The 21757-nt window shown below is 37.9% G+C and overlaps 1 protein-coding gene and 1 long non-coding RNA gene across 2 annotated transcripts; one reads left to right on the top strand and one right to left on the bottom strand.

The window, feature by feature from the left end:
• Positions 1-5670: 5670 nt before the first annotated feature.
• Positions 5671-13778, bottom strand: tekt3 (tektin 3). Its single transcript, XM_047377738.1, has 8 exons — positions 13614-13778; positions 11886-12474; positions 11182-11265; positions 11021-11091; positions 10787-10930; positions 8001-8223; positions 7425-7579; positions 5671-6696 (listed from the first exon to the last, which is right to left on the bottom strand). Exons 2-8 carry the CDS (start codon positions 12453-12455, stop codon positions 6480-6482), a joined length of 1464 nt encoding a protein of 487 aa, XP_047233694.1. The 5' UTR covers positions 12456-12474; positions 13614-13778; the 3' UTR covers positions 5671-6479.
• A 2464-nt stretch (positions 13779-16242) lies between these two features.
• On the top strand, positions 16243-16938 carry LOC124874639. Its single transcript, XR_007039859.1, has 2 exons — positions 16243-16361; positions 16444-16938. It is a non-coding gene; the product is annotated as an uncharacterized LOC124874639 (long non-coding RNA).
• The last annotated feature ends 4819 nt before the right edge of the window (positions 16939-21757 follow it).

The raw sequence follows: 21757 nt of genomic DNA, 5'->3' as shown, positions 1-21757 counted from the left end.
GCACTGCAAAACAGAGCTAACTGAGATTTTAATAAAGCTGTAAAACATTACAGCTAAATCAAAATACAAGTTACCCAGATTCTCAAGGTGGTTAATCTTTATGATCAGGGAGAAATCTGAACTGCTGAACTTCCCTAGGAGATATTTCATGTTTTATTGCAACTTTGCAGCCACTAAATGCATTTTAGTGTATTTACTCAACATGGAATGAGTAAAAGGAATATTATAGTTTAGATTTTTAGTTTTATTTTTCATGTGTCCCATTCAGGATCCATTTTAATATGTCTTCAATTGTAAACAATTTTAAAGTTCAAATAAACTGATGGAATAGGTCTGTCTAGGTTACAATGTGTTAGTGTTAAAAATTTGAAAATATAAAGTACAATTCCTTGCAAAATTAGTTGAACCTTTCTATATTTTTTACATTGCAACAACAAACCTTAATGTTTCATTAGTATTTTATTGGATGTAACAGATAATTAGGCAAAATAGTGAAATAAAATAGATAAATGATTTTCAAGGATTTATTTTCCAATAAAATTCTAAAAAGTGTGAGGCAATTAGTCCTTGCACTCTGAGTCACTGCTGCAACTCTTTTGGGGCATGTCTCCACCAATTTTGTACATATTGAGACTAAAACTTTTGCCCATTCTTCTTTTCAAAATAGCACAAGCTCAGTCAAATTGGAAGGCGAGCATCTATGAACATCAGTTCTTGCTACAGATTCTTATTGGGATTCAATTCTGGACTTTGACTGGACTTTGACTGGGCCATTCTAACAGATAAATATGCTTTTATCTAAACCATTCAATTGTAGCTCTGGCTGGATGTTTAGGGTCCTGACATGCTGGAAGTGGAAACTCCACCCTAATCTCGAGTCTTTTGTAAACTTTAAGAGTTTTTAGGCCCGAGCAGGAAAACTGCAAGGGCCTATTGTAATCATAGGAATTCTTATTATTCCGTTGCGTCTTTGCGGGGCAATATGGGGACTTTGCCATGCACCAAAACTCACCAAATTTTACCCAAAATTGTCCTCCGCGTGAAATTCTTGATCCTTAATGTCGTCGTTAGTGGGCGTGGCCAAACCTCTTAGTCACGCCCCCAAACGTGAGATAGGCCGAATCGTAAGTCGTAGAGATCTGAAATTTGGCACACTGGTAGAGCTCCTCAAACCAAGAAAAAAAAAGTCTCTTGGGGGTATGCCCTAAAATGCACAGGACATCGGCCATTTTGGGTCAAAGGCTGATTTTTGGCCGTTTTTCACTCTTACTCACCTCAAACTTTAACGAACTCCTCCTAGGGATTTTGAACTTTCGGCTTCATATTTGGTCAGTATACAGATAAGGCATGGGGGATTAAAAGTTATCAAAATCCTGAGTTTACGGCCATGTTTAGGGGGCGTGGCCAGGGCACGAACTTGGCATTCTCGCCTAAATGAAAAATATGCAATAACTTTCCCAAAAAAATGCCAAACCACACCAAAGTTGGCATGAAGGAGGACATTCGGGTTCCCCACGATCTTATGGGGTCATATGTTGACATCATCAAAGCCACGCCCCTCAGAACAGGAAGTCATTTTTTTCACTTGGAAATGTGCCTCTCTGACCCTCTTGACCCAATCAACTTCAAAGTGTGTCAGAAGACAGATAACTAGTGGGTCTAACTGCGTTTGAAGCACAGTAACTTCTCATAAAAGGGCGTGGCCATGGTGGCACGGCGAAGTTGGATGTCATGCCATGGCAATACGTTTGGCTCTAATTTCCACATAGATCATCTGATCTGCACCAAATTCAATGTGATTGATCCTTGTCCAGTCCCCAACAAAGATCTGATGACACATTCAGTGGGCGTGGCCTAATTTGTCCACAGCGCCCCCTAGAAAATGTAAAAAAATCAGCCACAAGCCAGTACACATATGTATCTTCTCAGGACCTACAAAAAAGTATCTTGGAGCATTGGTCCAAACCCAACAGGAAGTGGGCCATTTTGGATTGAATTTGCCATTTTGACCCAGTTTAGGGCGTTTCTAGCCCGCATATCTCAGCGAACTCCTACTACAGCTTTTGTCTTAGAGACTTGAAAATCACTCAGTATACTCTTAAGGGATTGGGGATCAAAAGTTATCAAAAGCTTTTTGATACATGAAACGTGTGGGCGTGGCCACACCTCAAAATATTACTTTTCGCCATTTAAGACAAAATTGACATGGCTCCGACAAGGAAAGTCATAGACACATGAAACCTTTTGGGATTGATCTGCCACTAGGCCTGAACAATATTCACTGGTCAGATGCTGACATAATCGAAGCCCCGCCCCCTGAGAACAGGAAGTGTCCCGTTTTCCTTTAGAGAGTCAATGTTTGATGTTCTTCACCTAATCAATGTGAAACTGTCCCAAGTAACAGATAACATGATGGTCTTAGACAGTCGCCAGTACTGACTGCTTTAGCTGGAGGGTGTGGACATGATGCCGTGGTGAATTCTGACGTCACGTTTGGCTCTAAATTACACATGGATGGTCTGCTTCACTCCAAAATAAATATGGCTGATCTTTGTCAGTCCCCAAACACCTCTATTGGATTACATTGGAATTTGGATCAACAGCGCCACCTAGGACACTTCAAGGGTTATATCTCCCTCATACATCATCGGATACACTTGAAATGTAGTATACGTGATCATGAGTTAATGATGGACATGTTGGCACAGTCAACTAATGACATCATTATAGCCCAAACAAACAAGTGAGTGCAGCTTCCATTAGGAATGTCCGATTTACTCCAAACTGATGATGGTTTATCTTTGTCAGTCCCCAAACACCTCTAATGGATTACATTGGAATTTGGATCAACAGCGCCACCTAGGACATTTCAACTGTTCTATCTCCTTCATAAATCATCGGATCCACTTCAAATGTAGTATACATGATCATGAGTTAATGATGGATATGTCGCTCATAGTCCCCCTTAGTGGTGACATTTGCAATTGAACAGCGGCCTCATCGGTGGCGTTCAGCCGGCAATGCCAGTCTCCTGCGGTGGCTGCACAGGCCGAGTTGCGCTGAGGTGCGAGGGCCTTCCATGGCTGCTTACAGCTTTAATTTTTCTTTTAGAATGGCCTTCTTCCAAAAGATAGTGAAAATTATTGTGCAATGTTTGTTCTGGGTTGTATGTTAACATTTGTTTTGTACCACTATCATTTGAAAGATGATGTAGTAAAGTGGTAAACTGGATGTGCCTTTTGTTTGACCAACAGGGACTATTGGACCTTCATATTTTGATATTCATAAAATTGGTGGCACTAACTGAAATTTTACAAATATAAACATATAGCAAATCCACTGACATTGATTTTATTTTGGGTTATGTTAGCAGCATGGTTAAAATGTGATGACCTACCATTAAGCATTTATAAACATATTTGAAATGTTATTGACACAATTGTTTAACACTGTTTTTGTGCAACTTGAAAACGTGGAGGATAACTGTTTGATCATGTATGTTCTTTAATGTACCTCTGAACCCTTCCCACAAGAGATGAAATTAAACATAGATAAACTTGCACTTAACTGGACCTTCTTGTTATATCAGATTAACAGGGAATAATAAATACAAATGCACAGCAAATGTTTCAGGTATTTCTCGCAGCACATTTAAAAACCTATTTTGCTTTAACTTCACAATCATACATTACTTTGTGTTTGTTTAAAACAGTAAAATCAATGAGTAGATATTTATATTTGTTGTTGCAAACTGTTACTACTTAGATTTTTAAGGATTTTTCTTCTTTGGTTTCATTCTTTCTTTAAATCAGTGGTATGGTAAAATAGGCAGTTGTTATAGTACATCATTAGATTTGATTTGTGTTCTTTTTTGCGTGTAATTATTTTTTGCTTGCAACTCTTCCAAAGAAGTCGAGCCTCTTCATTGGCTGATTATACTAACTGTCTTTTTTAAACCTGGTGAGGACCAGGTCTTTTTTCAAGATTTTTTAAAATCAAAACATCAAAGGGGGTGTTTATTGAGTGTTATCATCAGGAAAGCGAAAAGAGCTGATATTTTCTATAGATCTGATATCTTCTTAATCTATAAATGGAGTTCAGTGATACAAGTTAACTATTGTTTGTTGAGACTTAAAGTTGCAATTGTATTGGTGATTGAAGCAATGCTTACCTTCTGTAATAAAGTCAAAGGTTATTCAGGAAGTTTCACATTTCAAGGGTTGGTTCATGGACTGATAGTAGTGTTTACTATGTGTGGGTCCAGGGTTTGCTTAAAATTTAAAAGGTGTTAACTGGTTAAAACCAAAAAATGAAAGGGGGCTGATTCAAAAGAAATGCAAGCAGGCTTAACTGTAGATCAATGTAGTGGAGCAGGGAGGCAGAAACTGAGTAAATTAGTAAAGGCCAAACAGTGTGAGAGCTCCTTCTGCAAGTTTTATTAGTTGTTTGCACAGCTTGTCCTTGAAGTGGGGTGATGAATAATAGACGACAGAAATTGTTAAAAATGTATTGCAAACATGTAGCTGCGGCTCTTCATACCTCTGCTCTGACTTTATGCAATCAGTCTCAGCTTTAAATTGTTAAATCTTAGATTTTGCTGCTTTGCTGTCAGAGACGTTAACGTTTGGCCATTATTCTTTGCAAAATAGATCAAACTCTGTCAGACTGGATGAGGAGCTTCTATAAGCACCAATTGTCAGGTCTTGCCACGGATTCTTAGTTAGATTTTGGTCTGGACCCTTACTGGGCCAGATTTGATCTAAACTGTTATATTGTAAGTCTGGCTGTATGTTAAGTGTTGTTGTCCTGCTGAAAGATTAACCCCTGCCCTCTCTGAAGTCTTTTTCAGCTTTTAACTGGATTTCTTCCGTGACTGTTCTGTATTAAACTCCATTTATCTTCCTTTCAACTATAGCTAGCTTCATGATGCATGATGCTGCCACCACCATATTTCATGCTGAGATGGTGTATTCAGAGGAGATATGCAATATAAGTCTTTACACCACATGGCTTTTTGCAAGGAGGCCACCTTCTTGTGTCCACTTGTTTGCTCTGCCCCAACATTGCTTTTGAAGAACTGCAAACTGTTCTAGTCTGAAATACTCTAAGCTTGTGATCTTGTTTTATGACCTAATCCTGCTTAAACATCTACACAACTTTATGCCTAACCTGCTGTGTTCTTTGGTCTTCGTGATGCTGTTTACTGATGTTCTTTAACAAATGCCTGAGGCCTACTCTTCTCATGCCACCTTGTTTCCTACAATAAAAATAAAATTTAATAAGAGGTTTTACTAAGGCACCTTTTACATTACAATAGATTTTGTTAACAAAAATCTATCCCTATTCAGGCCCAAACTACACTACTCAGAGTATTTTTTTAATAAAAACAAAACAAAAAAAACCCACAAATGTCTCTGCTGTTTTAGTTTCAAGCTTACAAATCAACTCTGGGCATTCACAAAGTCACCCTTATTAACATTGTTTTTTGTTATTCTCTGAATAGCTAGTCCACATGTGTAGACCGCAAATAGCTTTTGAAAATCTGAATTTCAGAATGAGTTTTATATATAAAGGTTTTCTTACAGAAAACATAGTTTATGTGGGAGGTGTAAATCCAGCGGAAAATCTCAGTTTTGGAAAATAGTAGTGTCGGTGGCACTTAGGCGAGAACACAAAATTCATACAACATGCTACAATTCCTATACTAAGCTATATCCTCATGAGTGACTATCAGTCACAATAGCAGTGAAGAAAAATATTTATCTGGTTAGTAGGGACTGCAATAATACAGTACATCAACCTTATGATACACAATTTTGGGTTCACTTGATGAAATAAGATTTTAGTCATGAATTTCCAGTCCTTGTTTGTTCTATACTGCATGCTGTGCTATTTATGCTGGTCTAATTCTAAGGCAATTCTAAAATGTAAAAGAAAATGCTCCCTTCTTTTGTTTGCATAAACAGAATAAAATGTTCATAAATCTCGTGTTCTCTGGGTTTAGTGTAGAATGGAGCTTCTTCAATGCTTTTTGTATTGTTGGCCAGCTCATCAACACCGTATTAGCCAACAGGGCATTTCAAGAATTTCTCCCTCTACTCTGCCCTATAGTTCAAAATGGGGGTCTCAAACAGGGCCAAAATACACAAATTCACATCCAGGGTATATAATAGCATAGACTTATTTCACAGACAAAGTTACCTGCTGACAATAACCAAAGAGTGTTCCCCAAGACAGACTTTACTTATTGGAGAAATATAGTGGCATTTTAACATAATTTTTATTTCTATTTGGTATAAACAGTTTATAAATTACACCCAGATATGCTTAAACCAGGATAATGTTTTTCCTTCAAACCATAAAAAATCTGCTGGTCAAATAAGAATTCACAAAAAATATCATCTAGTATTAGTATGAATAATCCTTATTATTTATGCACATTCTGGTCCTCTGAGATTCTGTTTTTTTAAATGTCTGATTTAGGTGTATCCCACCAGGCGAGGCAGGCTGGGGAAGCTCTTTCGCATGCTCATGCACTTCTCCTGGTCTAGGAAGAGAGAGTTTGCTTTGATGGAGAGGTCATGCTCCAGGGTCGCTTTTGTCTTCACCAGAGTCTGCAAAGTGTTTTCTGCCTCCATCAGTCTCTCTTGAAGTTTCTGGATGGTATCTTCAATCTCTCTCACCTCACCCACAAGCCTGAAGAGTCAAAGACAAAGACAGGTAGTTTACTGAATATTTTCTTTTTCTAAAACCTTAAATCTTCTTGCAGTACATAAAGTGTAGTTGAGATGTATTTTCACTGTCTTTTTTAGTAGCTATGCAAAGATCACACATTTAAATGTGTGATCACAGATTTTGTAAGGCTCCAACCTGCCGATACAGATTTTAGCCAAACTATAAATAACTATATAACACCATATTCAACTTTCTGAATAAAAACAAAATGTTGTAAACCAAAATAATATGTCAAAACAATATTTCAGGCAAATGTAGTGCTACAAAATTGATTTGTTATGTATTAGGAAAATGTCAAGGATTAGGTTTTATTTGACCCTTACAGTACATGTCAAAAGAGGGACTAATACAGTCATATTCAATAAATTTGCATATTATTGAAAAATGTATTTATTTCCGAAACACAGTTCACTAAGTGAAACATATATAGATTAATTACACACAGAAAGATGTTTACAAGCCTTTATTTCTGTCACTTATGAAGATTATCCACTTACAGCTAATCAGACAAATACAAATGTAGACTTCATTAAAAGTATCTGACAAATCAATGAACAGTTTATTGAATATGTCTGTATTCCTGCAAGAACCAACAAAACAACAAAATACAGGTAAAAAATTGTACCTGTATTTGTTGTGGACCAATATAACTACTGGACAGTTTGATCAGAATCCAGCTGACTCTTTACCTGTGGTGTGGGTTGTCTCTGCAAAGCTCTATGTTGGGTCTGCGTGTCCTCTCCTCCAGCCGAGTTTGGGCTACTTTAAGTGGGTTCTCCTTGTCTCTTAGAGCTTTCTTCAAAGACTCAATCAGCATCTCTGTCTGAAAGATCTCCTGCAAAGTCTGATTAAAAGCACAAATAATGTCTTAATCAGGCTGTCTTAGATGAGTTGGTTCTTTCTTCAGTTTTACCGTCAGACAGAAAAAATCAAGAAGAGGAACAACTTAAAAGATAAGCCACTTTTGCAAGTAATATTAGATGTAAAATAAAGACATTCTGTGTGAAAACAAAATATAATGTTAAGGAATAATCTCCTCTTTACTAGAAACTGTAATGAGACAACACTGAATTAATAGTGCCTCAAACAGTTTTTATTTCCAACTCTCTTTATGTAGAAAAACTGAATAAAATGGTAACTTTATAATATTTACAAAAAAAACAAATCACAGTCCCAATAAAAAAAATATTCTTGATTATGAGATCAGTCTTCTGTAAAGACTTGTGTGACATATTTAAATACAGCCATGTAGAAGATTTAAGGACCTTAGCTAGGTGTGCCTGCAGGTTATTCTTGGTATCAGCCGTTTCAGAAATGCGGTTGGTGAAAGCAACATTGACATTGTTGAACTGGTTCCACATTTCGTTGGACGTTGCATTCAGCAAGATTTCTATCTCGTCCCTGAGCTTGTGAGAGGCGGCCCGTTCGCTCTGGGAGCGCAAGATGTTGTCGTCTGTGAATTTGGACCATGAGTCTGGTAGAGAAACTCTGACAAGGAGGAAAAACGATGTATACATTTATTTCAGGAACTATGTATGTCTTTGAACATGGGATTCAATCGTAATGACAATATTAAGTCATCTGTTTGCTATTTATTTATAAACAACTATTTACAAATAACACATAGCTGCCTTCAAATAAGAGGATTCCAAGAAAGATTTTTGGAAAATCAGTGAAGGGAACATAAACACACCAGATCTGACCTTTCACCCTTAAGACCTGCTTCAAGTATCTTGAAAACATGCCTACTGTGCTCTTAGAATAGTTAAAACAACCTCATTTTGCAAGATGGTGGCATTCCTAACTCTAAAACATCTGAATGTTTTAATGAATCTGAAGTGTTATTCACGAAAAGTGTAATATGTGTCAAAGTATATGTTTTATGAATTATCTTATTTCGCTAACTTCAGAAAAAAATATTTTTAAATAAACCATTATTAGTTAACCTTAAATAGTGATTCATGTAAGCTCCATGCATATGTTTGTATTTTGTTTTTTGTTTGTGATTAATTGTTTACATCCTTCTCACTTTCTAGTTTAAAAAATACAATATAAATAATAACTGAACCCATCTTTCTTTTAATAATAATAATAATAATCATCATCATCTTTATTGGTCATTGCACATGTACATTACAACGAAATGTGTCCTCTGCATTTAACCCATCCCTTACAAGGAGCAGGGAGCAGTTTTGTTGACTAGCACAACAAAGTCCACCTATGAACATCAAAGTAGCTTTTTTAACCTGAATTAACAGTGATGAAGCAGCATATAAAGACTGTCCTGCAGAAATTCAAAAATATATATCTCACTATAAAGACAAACAGACAGGAGAATAGTAATCTTAAATGATTGGTTTCTGCAAGAAAGAAATCTTGATTGGACTATACCTTATTATATTAGTAAAAGTAGTAATAATTGTTACATCCCTATCTTTATATGAAAACATTAAATCATCTTGTATACGTTTCGGTTTTTGTCAGACCTTTTTTTAAATTTTATACAGTAATGAACTGAAGCCATTTGTGCAATTGATCAAATTTTCTTGAGGAGAAGACAGGGTGAAGGAGAGCCCAACTTGTCCGGACTGGACGTTTTTCTCTGGATACACAATGGACTGCTGGCAGAAGTGGAGGATTGTGTGTTTGTCGATAATGTCAGTCGAGGATGTGGAAGATGTGTATATAATTGGATGTTTGATATCAGGATTTCTGCTTTTTGGAGTCAGCGGTTACCTGGCATATCGAGAAATTCGGAGAATGTCAGCAGCTGTTCTGGCAATTGTGAGGCTGCCTGGCATGTATGATGGGATCTTCAGGGCGATCAGCACTCAGACTGAGATGTTACGTGAGCTGAATCGCAGACTGGATGTGATCCTTACACAGGATCGCAGGCAGGTTGCGGTTCCTGGACTCAGGGGTAAAATGGGATAAATCTTGGAGAAAGTTGTTCGCTCGGATCTGGCGAAAGACCAGGAACTTGGCTGTTTGGATTCGCCTTTGAGAAGCACCAGTGAGACTCTCAAGGCTGACGGAAAATTAAGAGTCAGCCTAACCCAAATAATTGTTGTTTTTCTGAATCTGGCTCCCCTGCACGGACTTGATGACTGGCTATCTTCAACCTCACCTGGAAGTTATGTAACCATGACGCTCTGCTCCCTCTGCCCCTTCCCTTCCCTGAGGACATCTGTGGACCTGCTTAGAACTTTGTGGCCGGTTGATGAACATTCCAACGAACCATCAAGGACAATGGCCTCTGTGACAGTGCTTCATGGACTTACTTGCACACACTCACTCGCACACACACGCATGCTCAAGATAAACATATGCACCCCTCACACAACCTTCACCGTTCCCGGCATGATGTTGTTTTGTAAACTTGTTGCTTCTTGGTGCTGAGGTTTTTTGCAATCTCAAACTGTATCCTGCTAAGGATAAAGTGTGAAATATGATTTTTTTCCCTCTACTTTTCTAATGTGGCCTCTTTTCCCATCTAGCAAGGGCAGCGCCTGTGAGCGGGCAGCAAAGCCTCGGTGACCCGTCCCCCCCTTGTCTTGTGTCATGATGTATGTTTGGATGGGTTGTATTGGAATTCTAATTTCCCCTCGGGGATCAATAAAGTATCTTTGAATTGAATTGAATTGAATTGCTGAATAATGTCACCATACTATCACCATACTCATAATTGAAAGGAATGTCATACATTTCAGTTAGTCAGGTTTTATATGGTTTTTATCCAAACTTTTATTTATGACCAGGTGCTCATTCTTAGAGTCACTGGCACACTCGAGTGATAACAGTCTAACTGGCTGAGGTTTATTTAAACTTATTACAATTAAAAGTGATATATAAAAAATTTAGAAGAAACAAGCCATACATCATTTCATAAAATGCTTAAAGTTACATTTACAATAAAATACAGCAGCAAAAAAGTAAATTGTAAAGACTGCCTAATAAAATAATTAGAAACACCTGAACAGTCAAGGTTAAGCAATGACTTTTAGGTATTGTTTCGCATAATAAGATTAAGCAGTTTTAAGTTTATACTCACGAGTGGTCTATTCTGTCAATTCCTCTGTAATACCCGATACCATCTGATGTGTTCCTCAAATAGTGACATCTATCATCAATCCTCTGAGCAGACACTTTGTTGCTCATATCTTTTTCCAACTCGTGCTGGGCGCCTCGGTTTGACCTTAGGAAGATAAACATGTATCAGAAAATTAGTTGTTATAATCTTGAATTTGCAAACAGATTCATATGTTTTTAATTTTTCAGGACTTACACCAGCTGGGTAATGGCTCTGTCTAGATGACGTCGCATTCTCTCCTGACATGACCTTAGAACCTCTACTTCCTTTTATTAGCACAGGTAAAGAGTAATATACAACTTCTAAATGCAATAAGATAGGTTTCAGAACTGACACATTTACTGCTGTTGTTTTACCTTAATTAGGTATTTTTCTACATCATCATGTACCAGGTCAATGGACATTCGCTTCTCTCTGTGGTACAAACACTCTTGAGACACCTATTGACAGAATGATTATGACTAAAACAAGCTGGGGTGGTATTATAAAATTAAGGTTTGATCAAAATCAAACATCTCCAGCATCTGCCTTTTCTTGGAATGTTCTAGCAGGTGAAGAACTGTTTGAAAACGGTGTATAAGCACATGAATTCTCCTTATTGAAAGTATACTCTACTTCATGGTATGCATGTATGTTGCCCTGTACCAGAGGTGTGCTCTAGTTTCAGTTGCCTGGAGATATTAAGAGAAAATGTTACACTACATGATATTAGCTCAGCAAGATATACATGTCATTGGATCTTCAGTTAGATCAAATTGACACACCAATGGCACTAAAGTGACCTATTTAAATGTTTCACCCAACAAAGGCACTGCATCATTCTGCAAAGATAGTGTAACTACAACTTTTTTGTTCCCTTAAAGGAAAGTCTAGTAGTTATTCATAAAACACCAGAGATTGCCTTGACCTAGATGACTGAGAACCCATTTGCCCATTTACTTATCTTAAATTTCAACCACAACCCTAGTACAACCTTTTCATTGATACATTGATATCAACAAAATGGAATTATTAGTGTGTTTAGATTTGACTCTAACCAAGTGGTAAAACCCATTCTAACCTGAAGGGGCCCCTCGGTCTCTACTAAGGCTCTCTCCAACCTTCTTTTCACTTCACTTAGTGCAGCTGTCTCTGTCACTATATTGTCAATCTCATGACTGAGCTCAGACCTCCAGAAGACAATATCATTGACCCTTTCCGCAATGTTCTTGCTGGTGTTTTCTTGTGTTCTTCTGGTGAGCTGCTCTTTATCCTGCATAAACCTGATGGTGTCTTTCCTCAGTCGTTCGGCACTCTTCCGTGAGGACTCTGACTCCCGGTAATTGCTGTGGTTGGACTTGTACCAGTCATCAGGGGTGTACCGGGTCATCAGTGTGGTCCTGTTGGACGGGTAAAAAGTGGTGTTGGCTCGAACCAGATCAAAATTTTCCCGCTGTGTGGAAAAGGTCAATGGGAGAACACTGCTGCTCTTGTAATAGCTGTTGGTTCTCCACATATTGGCACTTGGACCCATCCCCAAGGGTGGCTGAGGGTTGCGATAGCTGGATGCCATAGTGGAGATGACCGGGAGGAAGTGGCTGGTTTTTGGCCGAGCATAAGTGGTCGTCACAGTTGATCCAAGGAGCTCCATTTTTGATCGATGCTTCTTCCTGCCAAATTGAAACAAAATATAAAAAAATAAACGTAATATAATATATTGTTTTAATATCATACCAAAAACTTGGAATAGGGTGTGGTGTAGTGTATTAACCCCTTTTAATCTGATGTCCCTAAATAAAATTCAATGCAACCACTTGCCATCAAACATTACCTATAATTAGTAAATTGAGTACACTTCTGTTTTAGGTAATCTCAGGTGTTGTCATAAAAGATGTTTGTTGAAAAACAAGAATCATAAAATTAACCGGAATTAACAGACTTATGTAACTGGGTTGGAATATATATGTTTACATTTCCTCTAACTCCATTTTGAACACGCAGAAGGACGTGTAATATGTGAAAACGGGAAATTCTAATATTATGAAGGTTTGAACATACCATTAAATATGTGAACTCAATTAACTAATTAAGAAAAAAAGACTGAGAAATACACTGGACATGTCAGAGATAAAGTTGTGAAGACATTTCAATCAGGGCTGGGTTATAAATCCCATATCCCAAGGTTTGAACCAGGAAAATATCATAAAAAAGTGAAGCTATTATATCACAAAACCTGCTCTAAAGGAAAAGCTGAATATCATCTGCATAAGTGTTATTAATAATTTGTTCTGAGGGAATATGTTTATGCATTTGGCAGAGACATTCATTTAAAGCGACTTACAAATGAGGATATAACAATTCAATTAATATCAAAGCTAAGAATAAGCTACTAGAAGGAAGATCAATAGTCAGGTTGTGTCAGAGGTGACAGCAGTTACAGTGTAGAGATAAAGTACATGCAGTGTAGAAAGTACATCAAGTGCTGAAAGAGATCTGGGGAAATGTGCCAAGGTAGGGGATATATTGAGTATGAATGGGATTATATCTATAATAGTGTAGTGTTAGTTGTGTTTATTTTTTGAAAAATCTGACTGAAATATATCAAAGAAATGAAAAAAGAAAGAGTTGCTCACCTACCGTTTTCATTGTGAAATCTATTTTCTGAGCTTGGATAAGAGTATATTTTTCGAGATGTATGTGAATTAGTTTTTGTCTACTAGTTCATCAGCTTTATGTTTAAAAAATTTGGTAGCTGTTAACAAACTAATAAATTAAAACTAACAAACCAAAAAATTAAAAAATGACTTACCAAGATGATTGTTTGTCCTTTGGTTAACAATGACCGGCTAGCACCCAGCTGTGTATACCTGAGAGTGAGTTTAAGAACACAGTAAAGGTGAACTGACATGCATAATAGATAAAGAAGTTTGCAAGTCATTGATTCAACCAGCCAATAACAGTGCACTGTCATGGAGTGCAGGAGCCATCCAAGATTTCTGTTGACACAGAAGCAGTTGCCGTAGGTTACTGCAACACTATGCCAAAGGATTGTGAGATTAATGACCACCACAAGCTTTTTGTTTGTTTGTTTTATAATTAAAACTTTTGGTAACACAATCTTAGTAAATTGTTGCTTTTTATCCTTGCATTACATTTTGTTTGTTAGCCTTTGCAGATATTGTATTTATTGCACATTTCTAGAGTGAAATTTAAATTCAGTTAGGAAAAGTCAAACAACTAAGTAAACAACTAGTTTACAGTGTGAGAATTGATTTACCCACCCAAAATATTTAATAAAACAATATGAATCTTCAAATAGCACATATCGATATATTTATGTGCTTCAGTTCTTTCAGAAATCTAAGTTTCATATTTAAAGCACAGCATATTACTCATTCCTCATTCAGCATCAGGTGTCTTATTGTCATTCTAAGAATCCAGTGCTCTGTATGGATTACAGTCACCTGTTTAGTAATTTATACCACAGGAAGAGTGCACACAAACCCCTGTAGCACAGAATGGTAATCTGTGTTGTGTTACCTGTCACTGCAACCGGGGTTCATTTACACTAATTAGACCTGAGGAGGTATGTGGCTGGGCACACAATAGCCCAGTTTTCCACTAGAGAGGGAAGTGAAGCTGTATTCAGGAGTTTCTCAGCTGGCCCAAACCTTTATTACAGAGTTGTGAGCAGAATAATTCATATTTATTCAGTTGCTTTAAGGGGGACATGGTGGTGCAGTGGCTAAGCTCTCTTTCTCAGTCACTGTGTTGCCCTTTATAAGTTTTCCTGCTTTTTACTGTAATTGTAATGCATGTTTAGAGGGTACTTTGTGTTAGCTCTGTAACAGTTGACTAAACATGAAATCATGTTATCTTAAGCTCATTAATGATGGATGTGTAAATTATTTACAGGTTAATTAAACACTCTTGAATCCAGTAACTTAAATTTGCACGTTAGATTGCACAATTTATCATGGGATTTTTGTCTTGAATCTTGAGTTTTAGATATATTTTATAGATATATTTAGGTTATTTAGAATGGAAAGACATATTTGGCTCCACTCCTGCAGCTGCAGCATCGCTTAACATGGATATGTTGCAGAAGGCCACGCCACACATGCCTCTGATCCTCTGAACTCAGCCACTATATATACGCTTTAGAGGAGGAGAAAAAAGCAAACACTCGTATGAAATTCCTCCCCTAGATAGAGGTGTAAGTGACAGCCTAAAAAGTGATTCCTGTTCAGTCTTCTACTAGCGAAGGAACACTAGAGAAGCCTATATATACCCCTCCCGTGTGACTCGTGACAGTATGTTGTGAATTACTACATAGTGGAAATGCCTGAGGGAGCAAGCATGCTGTCCACTCCACTTAGAGCTCAATGACATAAGGGGATTAAATCTCCAGAAAAAGTTTTTAAGAGTTTTAAAATGACATTCTGTACTCAGAGTTATAGTTTATGTAATGCTTCTCTTAATGCGGTTTTGAAGAGTAATATAAAGTAATAGTGGATTTAAGTTGTGTGGTTGTTAGCACTGGTTTAGCTTGTGGTGTTTTTCAGTTTAGCTTCAGTGAAATCTGTGAATCTTCATATTTGGACAGAAAAGACAAAGAAAAGGATGAGCAATGATGGTGACTAAAGTAACTTGGATTTGAAGAGATACTGACTGTACATCTACAGTGCTGTAAAAAGTGTTTCCCAAATTATAGATTTAATCTGTAATTTACTGTTTTGTGGGACAAATACTTCTTGACAGTTTCATACATTTGCACATTTGCAGTCCCTTGCAAAAACATTCTTACCTCTTAAACATTTATAAATCTTTTAAAGTTGCAACCAAAAACTTCAAAGTATTGTACTGGGACTATTATGTGATACACCAACAGTACATAGAGCATATTGAGACATTGAAGGAGAGGATACATTACTATCAAAATAATCTGAGACATTTTGAGTGCTTTTGTTTTCAGCCCACCTGAGTAACCTTTTTTTTTAAACATCTTTCACAGCCATTACTGCTGGTAATGGGCTTTCCGGGTGTGTTTCTGCCAGATATACACATCGTGAAAACATGTCCACAGTATGATGCTGCTACCACCATGTTTCACTGTGTGGATGGTGTATTCATGTGGATGTTTAGTGAATTGTGCTCTGTGAGATGTTCAAAACTTAGAATATTGTTTTATGGGCTAACCCTGATTTAAACCCTCTGCACAACTCTATTTATGTCTTTGAGAGGCGAGTCCAACTCAAATCTCAAGTCTCTTGCCCCAAGTCAGAGTCAAGTATTAAGTCTGTAATGACTGAAATAAACAATATACTCATCAAATTCATGACGTCTAGAGCACCTCTGAACCTTCATCACTGTAGGTTAGTGTCGGAGTCTGGGAGTTTTCATATATTTGTTTTTGCCTGCTGCTAACTCTTACCACTAGATGCCGCCAAGATCCCCTGGTGCTGAGGGTAGCAGGTGTTCCTCATCTTCACTCATCTGGAGGATAATAAGAAGGTGGAGCTCGCAGCACTCCAGTGCCTGAGTGTTTGCCTTTGTGGTAACGTCATCTGGCCAAGCTCTAAGTTCTGTGTTCATGCCAAAGTTCATAGTTATTCACTTCTTCGTGTGCTCTTTCCTAGTTGACTTCCAAGCCTCAAAGCTCCTGCAACCTTCAGCTTTGGCTCAAAGTCTCAGTTTTGGATCCTGCCTCAGTCAGAGCTTCAAGTACTCAAGTGGCTGAAGTACTAGCTGACAGCTCAAGCCTACCTCCTTCAGTAAGCGAACCCTGCTCACCCTCCAACTATTACCTTCAGATGCAGCTTGCGGGAACCTCATCAGATAACACACATAAAAAAAATCAAACTGTCAACACCTCACCTGAACTTTTCCTTGAGAATTCACCACCTCCTTGGACTGACTCGCAGACTCAGCAGCTGCATTACCATTCTCCCAGACTCACATCGTTCTTCCTCAACCAAGCTCAACCCCAGCTTCTGTAAGCTAACTAAAATCATTCTGCTACTGTCTCCTCTGAGTAACGTACTCCCTTCATTTCTCCTGAACAGTTTGGTGTGTCCAGTCCCGGTTCCTGTTCCACTATTAATCCCTGTAAAAATAAACCTTAATTAACTTTTCTCCTGCCTCCTGAGTGTCTCTCTGCATGTGGGTCAAAACCAGTAAGAAAACTATGACGGTTAGTACATCTCAAACCTGTACTGTTTGTCATTAGCCTAAACTACCAATATAACATTTAATAATTACCTTTAACATTCATTAGCAGTTATCTTTAAATCTTCAAAAAACTGCTAAATCAAATCTAATATTTACCCTAATAGAAATGGGCATTTGGAATAATTCAAAAACATTAAAACTTGTTAATGTTGAATTCCTAAATTATTTAGTGCACTAAATAAGGTTTGGAGAGCTCTCAGCTGAATTTTTTTTTTTTTTTGGTAATTCTCAGAATCCATATTTAAAACCATTGTTCTCAACTGTAATAGGGAGGGTGTTAAAATGTAAGGCATAAATTGCCAGAGAATTTGACGACTCCTGTCTTTACCTGCCATGATATGTTACATCCAGGCCCAATGGCTGCTCTTCATACCTGTGGCTGTCATTGCTCTTCCCATAACAGACAGTTCAGTATTTGATTTGGTATAACTTTGGTTATTTCTTGGTTTGTTCCTTGATGTTCTGGAAGTTGCTGCATTAGCTGACGATTATGTTTTAAGGCACAAGTTACCTGGGAGATGAACATTCTCGGTTTCACAGAGTGAGTTCACCCAGAAAAGTTGCCACCAAAACTCCCTTTCTACCTTACATCCCTCATCCATCATGAACAGAAGCTGCAGTCTGTAGCTCACATACCAGCTTCCTTTCATTCTTCATGACATGAGATAAAAACTGTTAATAGGACTAGGTCTAAGACCAGGGAACCAAGTCAAATCCCAAGTTAGTCCACAAGTTGAACTTGAGTCTGAAGACTTTTATTTTTGCGACTTAAGTCAGAGTCTCAAATTTGAGTGCTATCTCTGATCTGTGATTTCATCTTGTATTTAGGCCACAAATACACACTGCTCAAGGTCATTACAAGTCAGTTTCTATCACAGACCAAAGACAGAAGAGTTTTTAAACACTCCCTTCCAATGAAATGCTCTTTCATGAGTGCTGGCTACACTACAACTTCCTCTGTTTGAGCTATTATCAATTCTTGCTCAACTTCTATAACCACACAATTTTACTGCTAAAGCAGATTTGCGGCTTTACTTTTTGTCTATAATTAAGCATCTGAGCCATTAGGGCATCGGTTTCCTCTCCTGAATTGTAGATGTAGCTGTCGACGAGGAGGGTGGCCACACCTGGAGAGGAACACAAGAGAGAAAATGAATTGTTAAATTGGATGACAGAGTTAAGAGATCCCCTGCTGAGGTACTGGATCATCCAGATGGGAAAATCCAAAGAACATCCTGGGCTCATCAGCAGCGTTTTAAGTTAGTGCTGATTCTTATCATGTTCCTAACCTCGCTATTGTTGCCAAGGAAAGGTGTAGAAATAAACCTGGAATTTGTGTACATTTTAATTAAAAATCTCAACTAGAAAAATGTGACAACACATTCTCCCTGTACTAGAGTGTGTAATTGTGTGTTATCTTTAAAATACATTTATCATAATTATTACAACTTTTCCTTTTCAGTTATTTTCAGGCATGAAGGTCACATGAAAATACCAAGCACTAGGTAGTGGAGAAAGCAGTCAAGTAATCAAAAAGAGATGTTGTGTTTGGAATGGCAAATTTGAAATTAAATTTAAATTCAAAAATAATCATCCCAAAGGGAAATATAATGTTGTTGTTGCTCATATTGTACAGGTTTCTTCCAAAAGCCATTGTAGAAGCTGATGGCTTCGGACAGGAAGGATCTCCTGTAGCTGTGTCTGACAGCAGATCTCCAGAGGTTCCGAATGAGTCCCCAGATCAGAGCCAGCCTTCTTAATTAGCCTGTTTAGCTTTTTTAATCTGATGCTGATACCCCAACAGATGATGGCTGAAGAGACCACACTCTCCACAACAGACTTATAGAAGGGATGCAACATCTTGCTGCAAACAAAGAAGGACCTAAGATTCTTCAAGAAGCACAGTCTGCTCTGTCCCTTCTTGTAGCGGACAGAGCACACGTCTTCACACACTATGAAGCCGTCAGCAAGAAGCAGACATCAGTGCTTAATACATTGTCCCTCCAAGATAATAGTGACATCAACATATAAAGCTTGAATTTAAAGGCATGGAGTGAACACTTAGTACATTTTATATTATTAAGTACGGAGAAAGAAGTATGGGAATTTATGAGAGGTTGTCTGGAGGCAGTAGCTGGGAAATCTAGTGCCTGTAATTCACCACAGTGGGGAATTACTTGTGACAGACGTTTTGTTCTTTCCAAGGACGCATAAAAAGTAAAAACCCCTATAAAACGAAGCATTTTCTTGCCAGATGAACTTTATGCTCACAAACAACAGTTGCCCAACCCATCTATTGAACATGTTCCCTTTAAAGAGGTAGTTTTGTCAAGAAAACAATGCCTTCTTTAATTATCAAGAGAGATTTCCAAATGATGACACTAAAGCTGCTAAAGCCTCATCTACATATGGTAGAACCTTCTTGTTTTAGTGGGCAATACTCAAATGACAAGTTGTGGTTTATATATATTTCCTATTTTATATAGGATTCAGGCCCTAAAATATATTTTGTCTGTTCAGGAACTAGATTTTCTGAAAATCCTGTGATGTAGCCTTGATCAACAGTTCTTCTTTCTAAAGGTCTCACACTGCAGGCAATTGTGGCCCAAATCTGATTTTTTTGGGGGTCAAGTGACCAGGTCAGACTTTTTAGAACAAGTGTGAATGCTCATAAACTATAACACCTATTTCTCCGTGTTTACTGTTGTGCTGTGCTTAAAAACGCTTGTATTGTTCTTATGCGCATGCGGGTCAGTTTGGAGCCGCAACATTTTCAGAGTAATGTGATCTACCACACAAAGAATTCCGAAGAGCTTGCAACAAAATCCTCAGAGCTCTGATTGAGCATTAAGATCTGCAGTGTGAACATAGCCTTTGAGAATCTTTCTTTTGAGTTTGGCTGCTTTTTGACTTATTCAATGCCCAGTCTTTGTAGCTGTTTCAAACAAATGTGGTCCAGTGGAAGATCAAAGAACTGTCAAGCCTAAAAAACTCAGTTCAGCATCTGAACTTGTATCTGAATTTGTGTTTCTCAGGAAATAAATCCAACAACAAAGGACCTGAGAAATGCAAGAAAAGTGCACAGAACTGTAAACTGTACATGTGAATGCTGCATGAAAGCACCTGTCCCATAGGAGTAGAAGCAATTAATAGGCTTGCATGTCTTGAGCAAGTTTGTGAGCTTATGAGGCAGCTATTATATTTGTGTTTGTACTTTAAAGTGCATGTTTTACAGAAAGGCTCCTAAGACACACTGTGCACAGAGGGCTACATTACATCACCTACACAAAGCAGATAAATGGATACCATATTAGATACTCAGACAGGGGAAGCAGAGATCAGCAGACTCTCAGGCATCAACCGATGCATGCCAGGCCACTGTGTAACTCAGCACTGATGCACACAATCAAAAGCATAAAAACACTTTGATTTAGCTCTCCTATAGTTCGGTTTCCACCCGTTCTTGTTGCCTCATGGTAACATTCGGCATAATGCTTTTCAATCTTATTGTCGCAGTAAATAAATCCATTTTCTATGTAATCGGTCAAAATTTTTTTTAAAGCTCCATTAACCCCTCAAATCAACTGACTCACTTTTGATATTCCTTCACTTTGTAACATCAAAACTGTGTTATCAGTTTTGTTCGCGATCCAAACTAAGGTGTGTAGATGATTAGGTTGTTCAGAGGGGACAGCAACACACGCCTGACAGGACAAGCAAGAGGATAGTCGGGTGAACTTTAGCCATCCCCCACTCTGTGATCAAGGCTTGCAGTCACAAACTTCCAGAGTAGGATGTGGGGCCATGAATGCAGGGCTTTGTCCAGGCCATGGTCATCACATTCCATCGGAGCCACTCTGTGGCGTGCAGAAGAGCGGAGGAGAGAGTATGGCAGGACTGGACAGAAGAGAGAGGGAGGCCCAGAGAGGAGGAACAACAGAGCTGAATTTCTGTCTATCATGCTACCATGCAAAAGATGCAGAAAGATCCCTGCGATTCTGTTTAAGTTGTAAAATGTCCTGTTCTGTTTTCTATTCTATTCTATTCTACTCTATTCTATTTAAAATTTTGCTTCTACATCCAAACATTAGGTTAGCCTATGCTAACCTGTCCAATTCTACCCTATCCTATCCTACCTGGCCCTGTCCTATTTAATCCTTCCCTTCACTGTCCTACCTTTTATAACCTTCTTTGCCCTGTCCCATCATTATATCCTATTTCAAATCCTACCCTAAATCAATTTAGTAGCTATCTCTTTAGTCTGTTCCTATCTTAACCCTTTCCTTTCCTCCGCTTTCCTTTGTTTTCCTTTTTTATCCAAAATCATCTACTAAATTAGCTTAGGAGTTTTGTTGTGATTTGTTTTTTTTCCTCCTTACTCTGCCTCTGCTGATCATAACATTTCCTAATATGTTATTAAACCAGAGTAAACTTATCTTTGTTCAAATAGTTTAATCTTTGGGTGCATTTTCTTACATAAGAATCTGCATTTTGTAGCTGGAAGAGTTTAAGTTAACTTTAACTGATGTTTACCTATGAGAAACAGCATCTTTAGGTTTTGGTTTAGTTTTTACTTTAAGCAGTCCAAGTCACATTGTGCTCTGAGTATGCTCTAAAGGGACTGCTGGTTGTAATTTCAGTTATTTCTGGCCAAACGTCTATAAAGGGGAAAGAGGTCTAATGTTTCCATGCTTAGTCAGGAGTTGAATTATTCACTCTGGG

This window comes from Girardinichthys multiradiatus, chromosome 10 (assembly GCF_021462225.1).
Source record: "Girardinichthys multiradiatus isolate DD_20200921_A chromosome 10, DD_fGirMul_XY1, whole genome shotgun sequence".
Classification (NCBI taxonomy): Eukaryota; Metazoa; Chordata; class Actinopteri; order Cyprinodontiformes; family Goodeidae; genus Girardinichthys; species Girardinichthys multiradiatus.
The sequence above is the reverse complement of the archived record's forward strand: the minus strand, read 5'-3'. Positions and strand labels throughout refer to the sequence as shown.

Bases quoted from the DNA above. Each gene is read 5' to 3' on its own strand.
- tekt3 (XM_047377738.1), bottom strand. From the start codon at position 12,455: ATGGAGCTCCTTGGATCAACTGTGACGACCACTTATGCTCGGCCAAAA. The intron at 8,224-10,786 runs GTGAGTATAAAC...CCTCCTTGTCAG, and splicing joins ATTGACAGAATAGACCACTC to AGTTTCTCTACCAGACTCAT. The intron at 7,580-8,000 runs GTCCTTAAATCT...GCTTTTAATCAG, and splicing joins TGCAGGCACACCTAGCTAAG to ACTTTGCAGGAGATCTTTCA.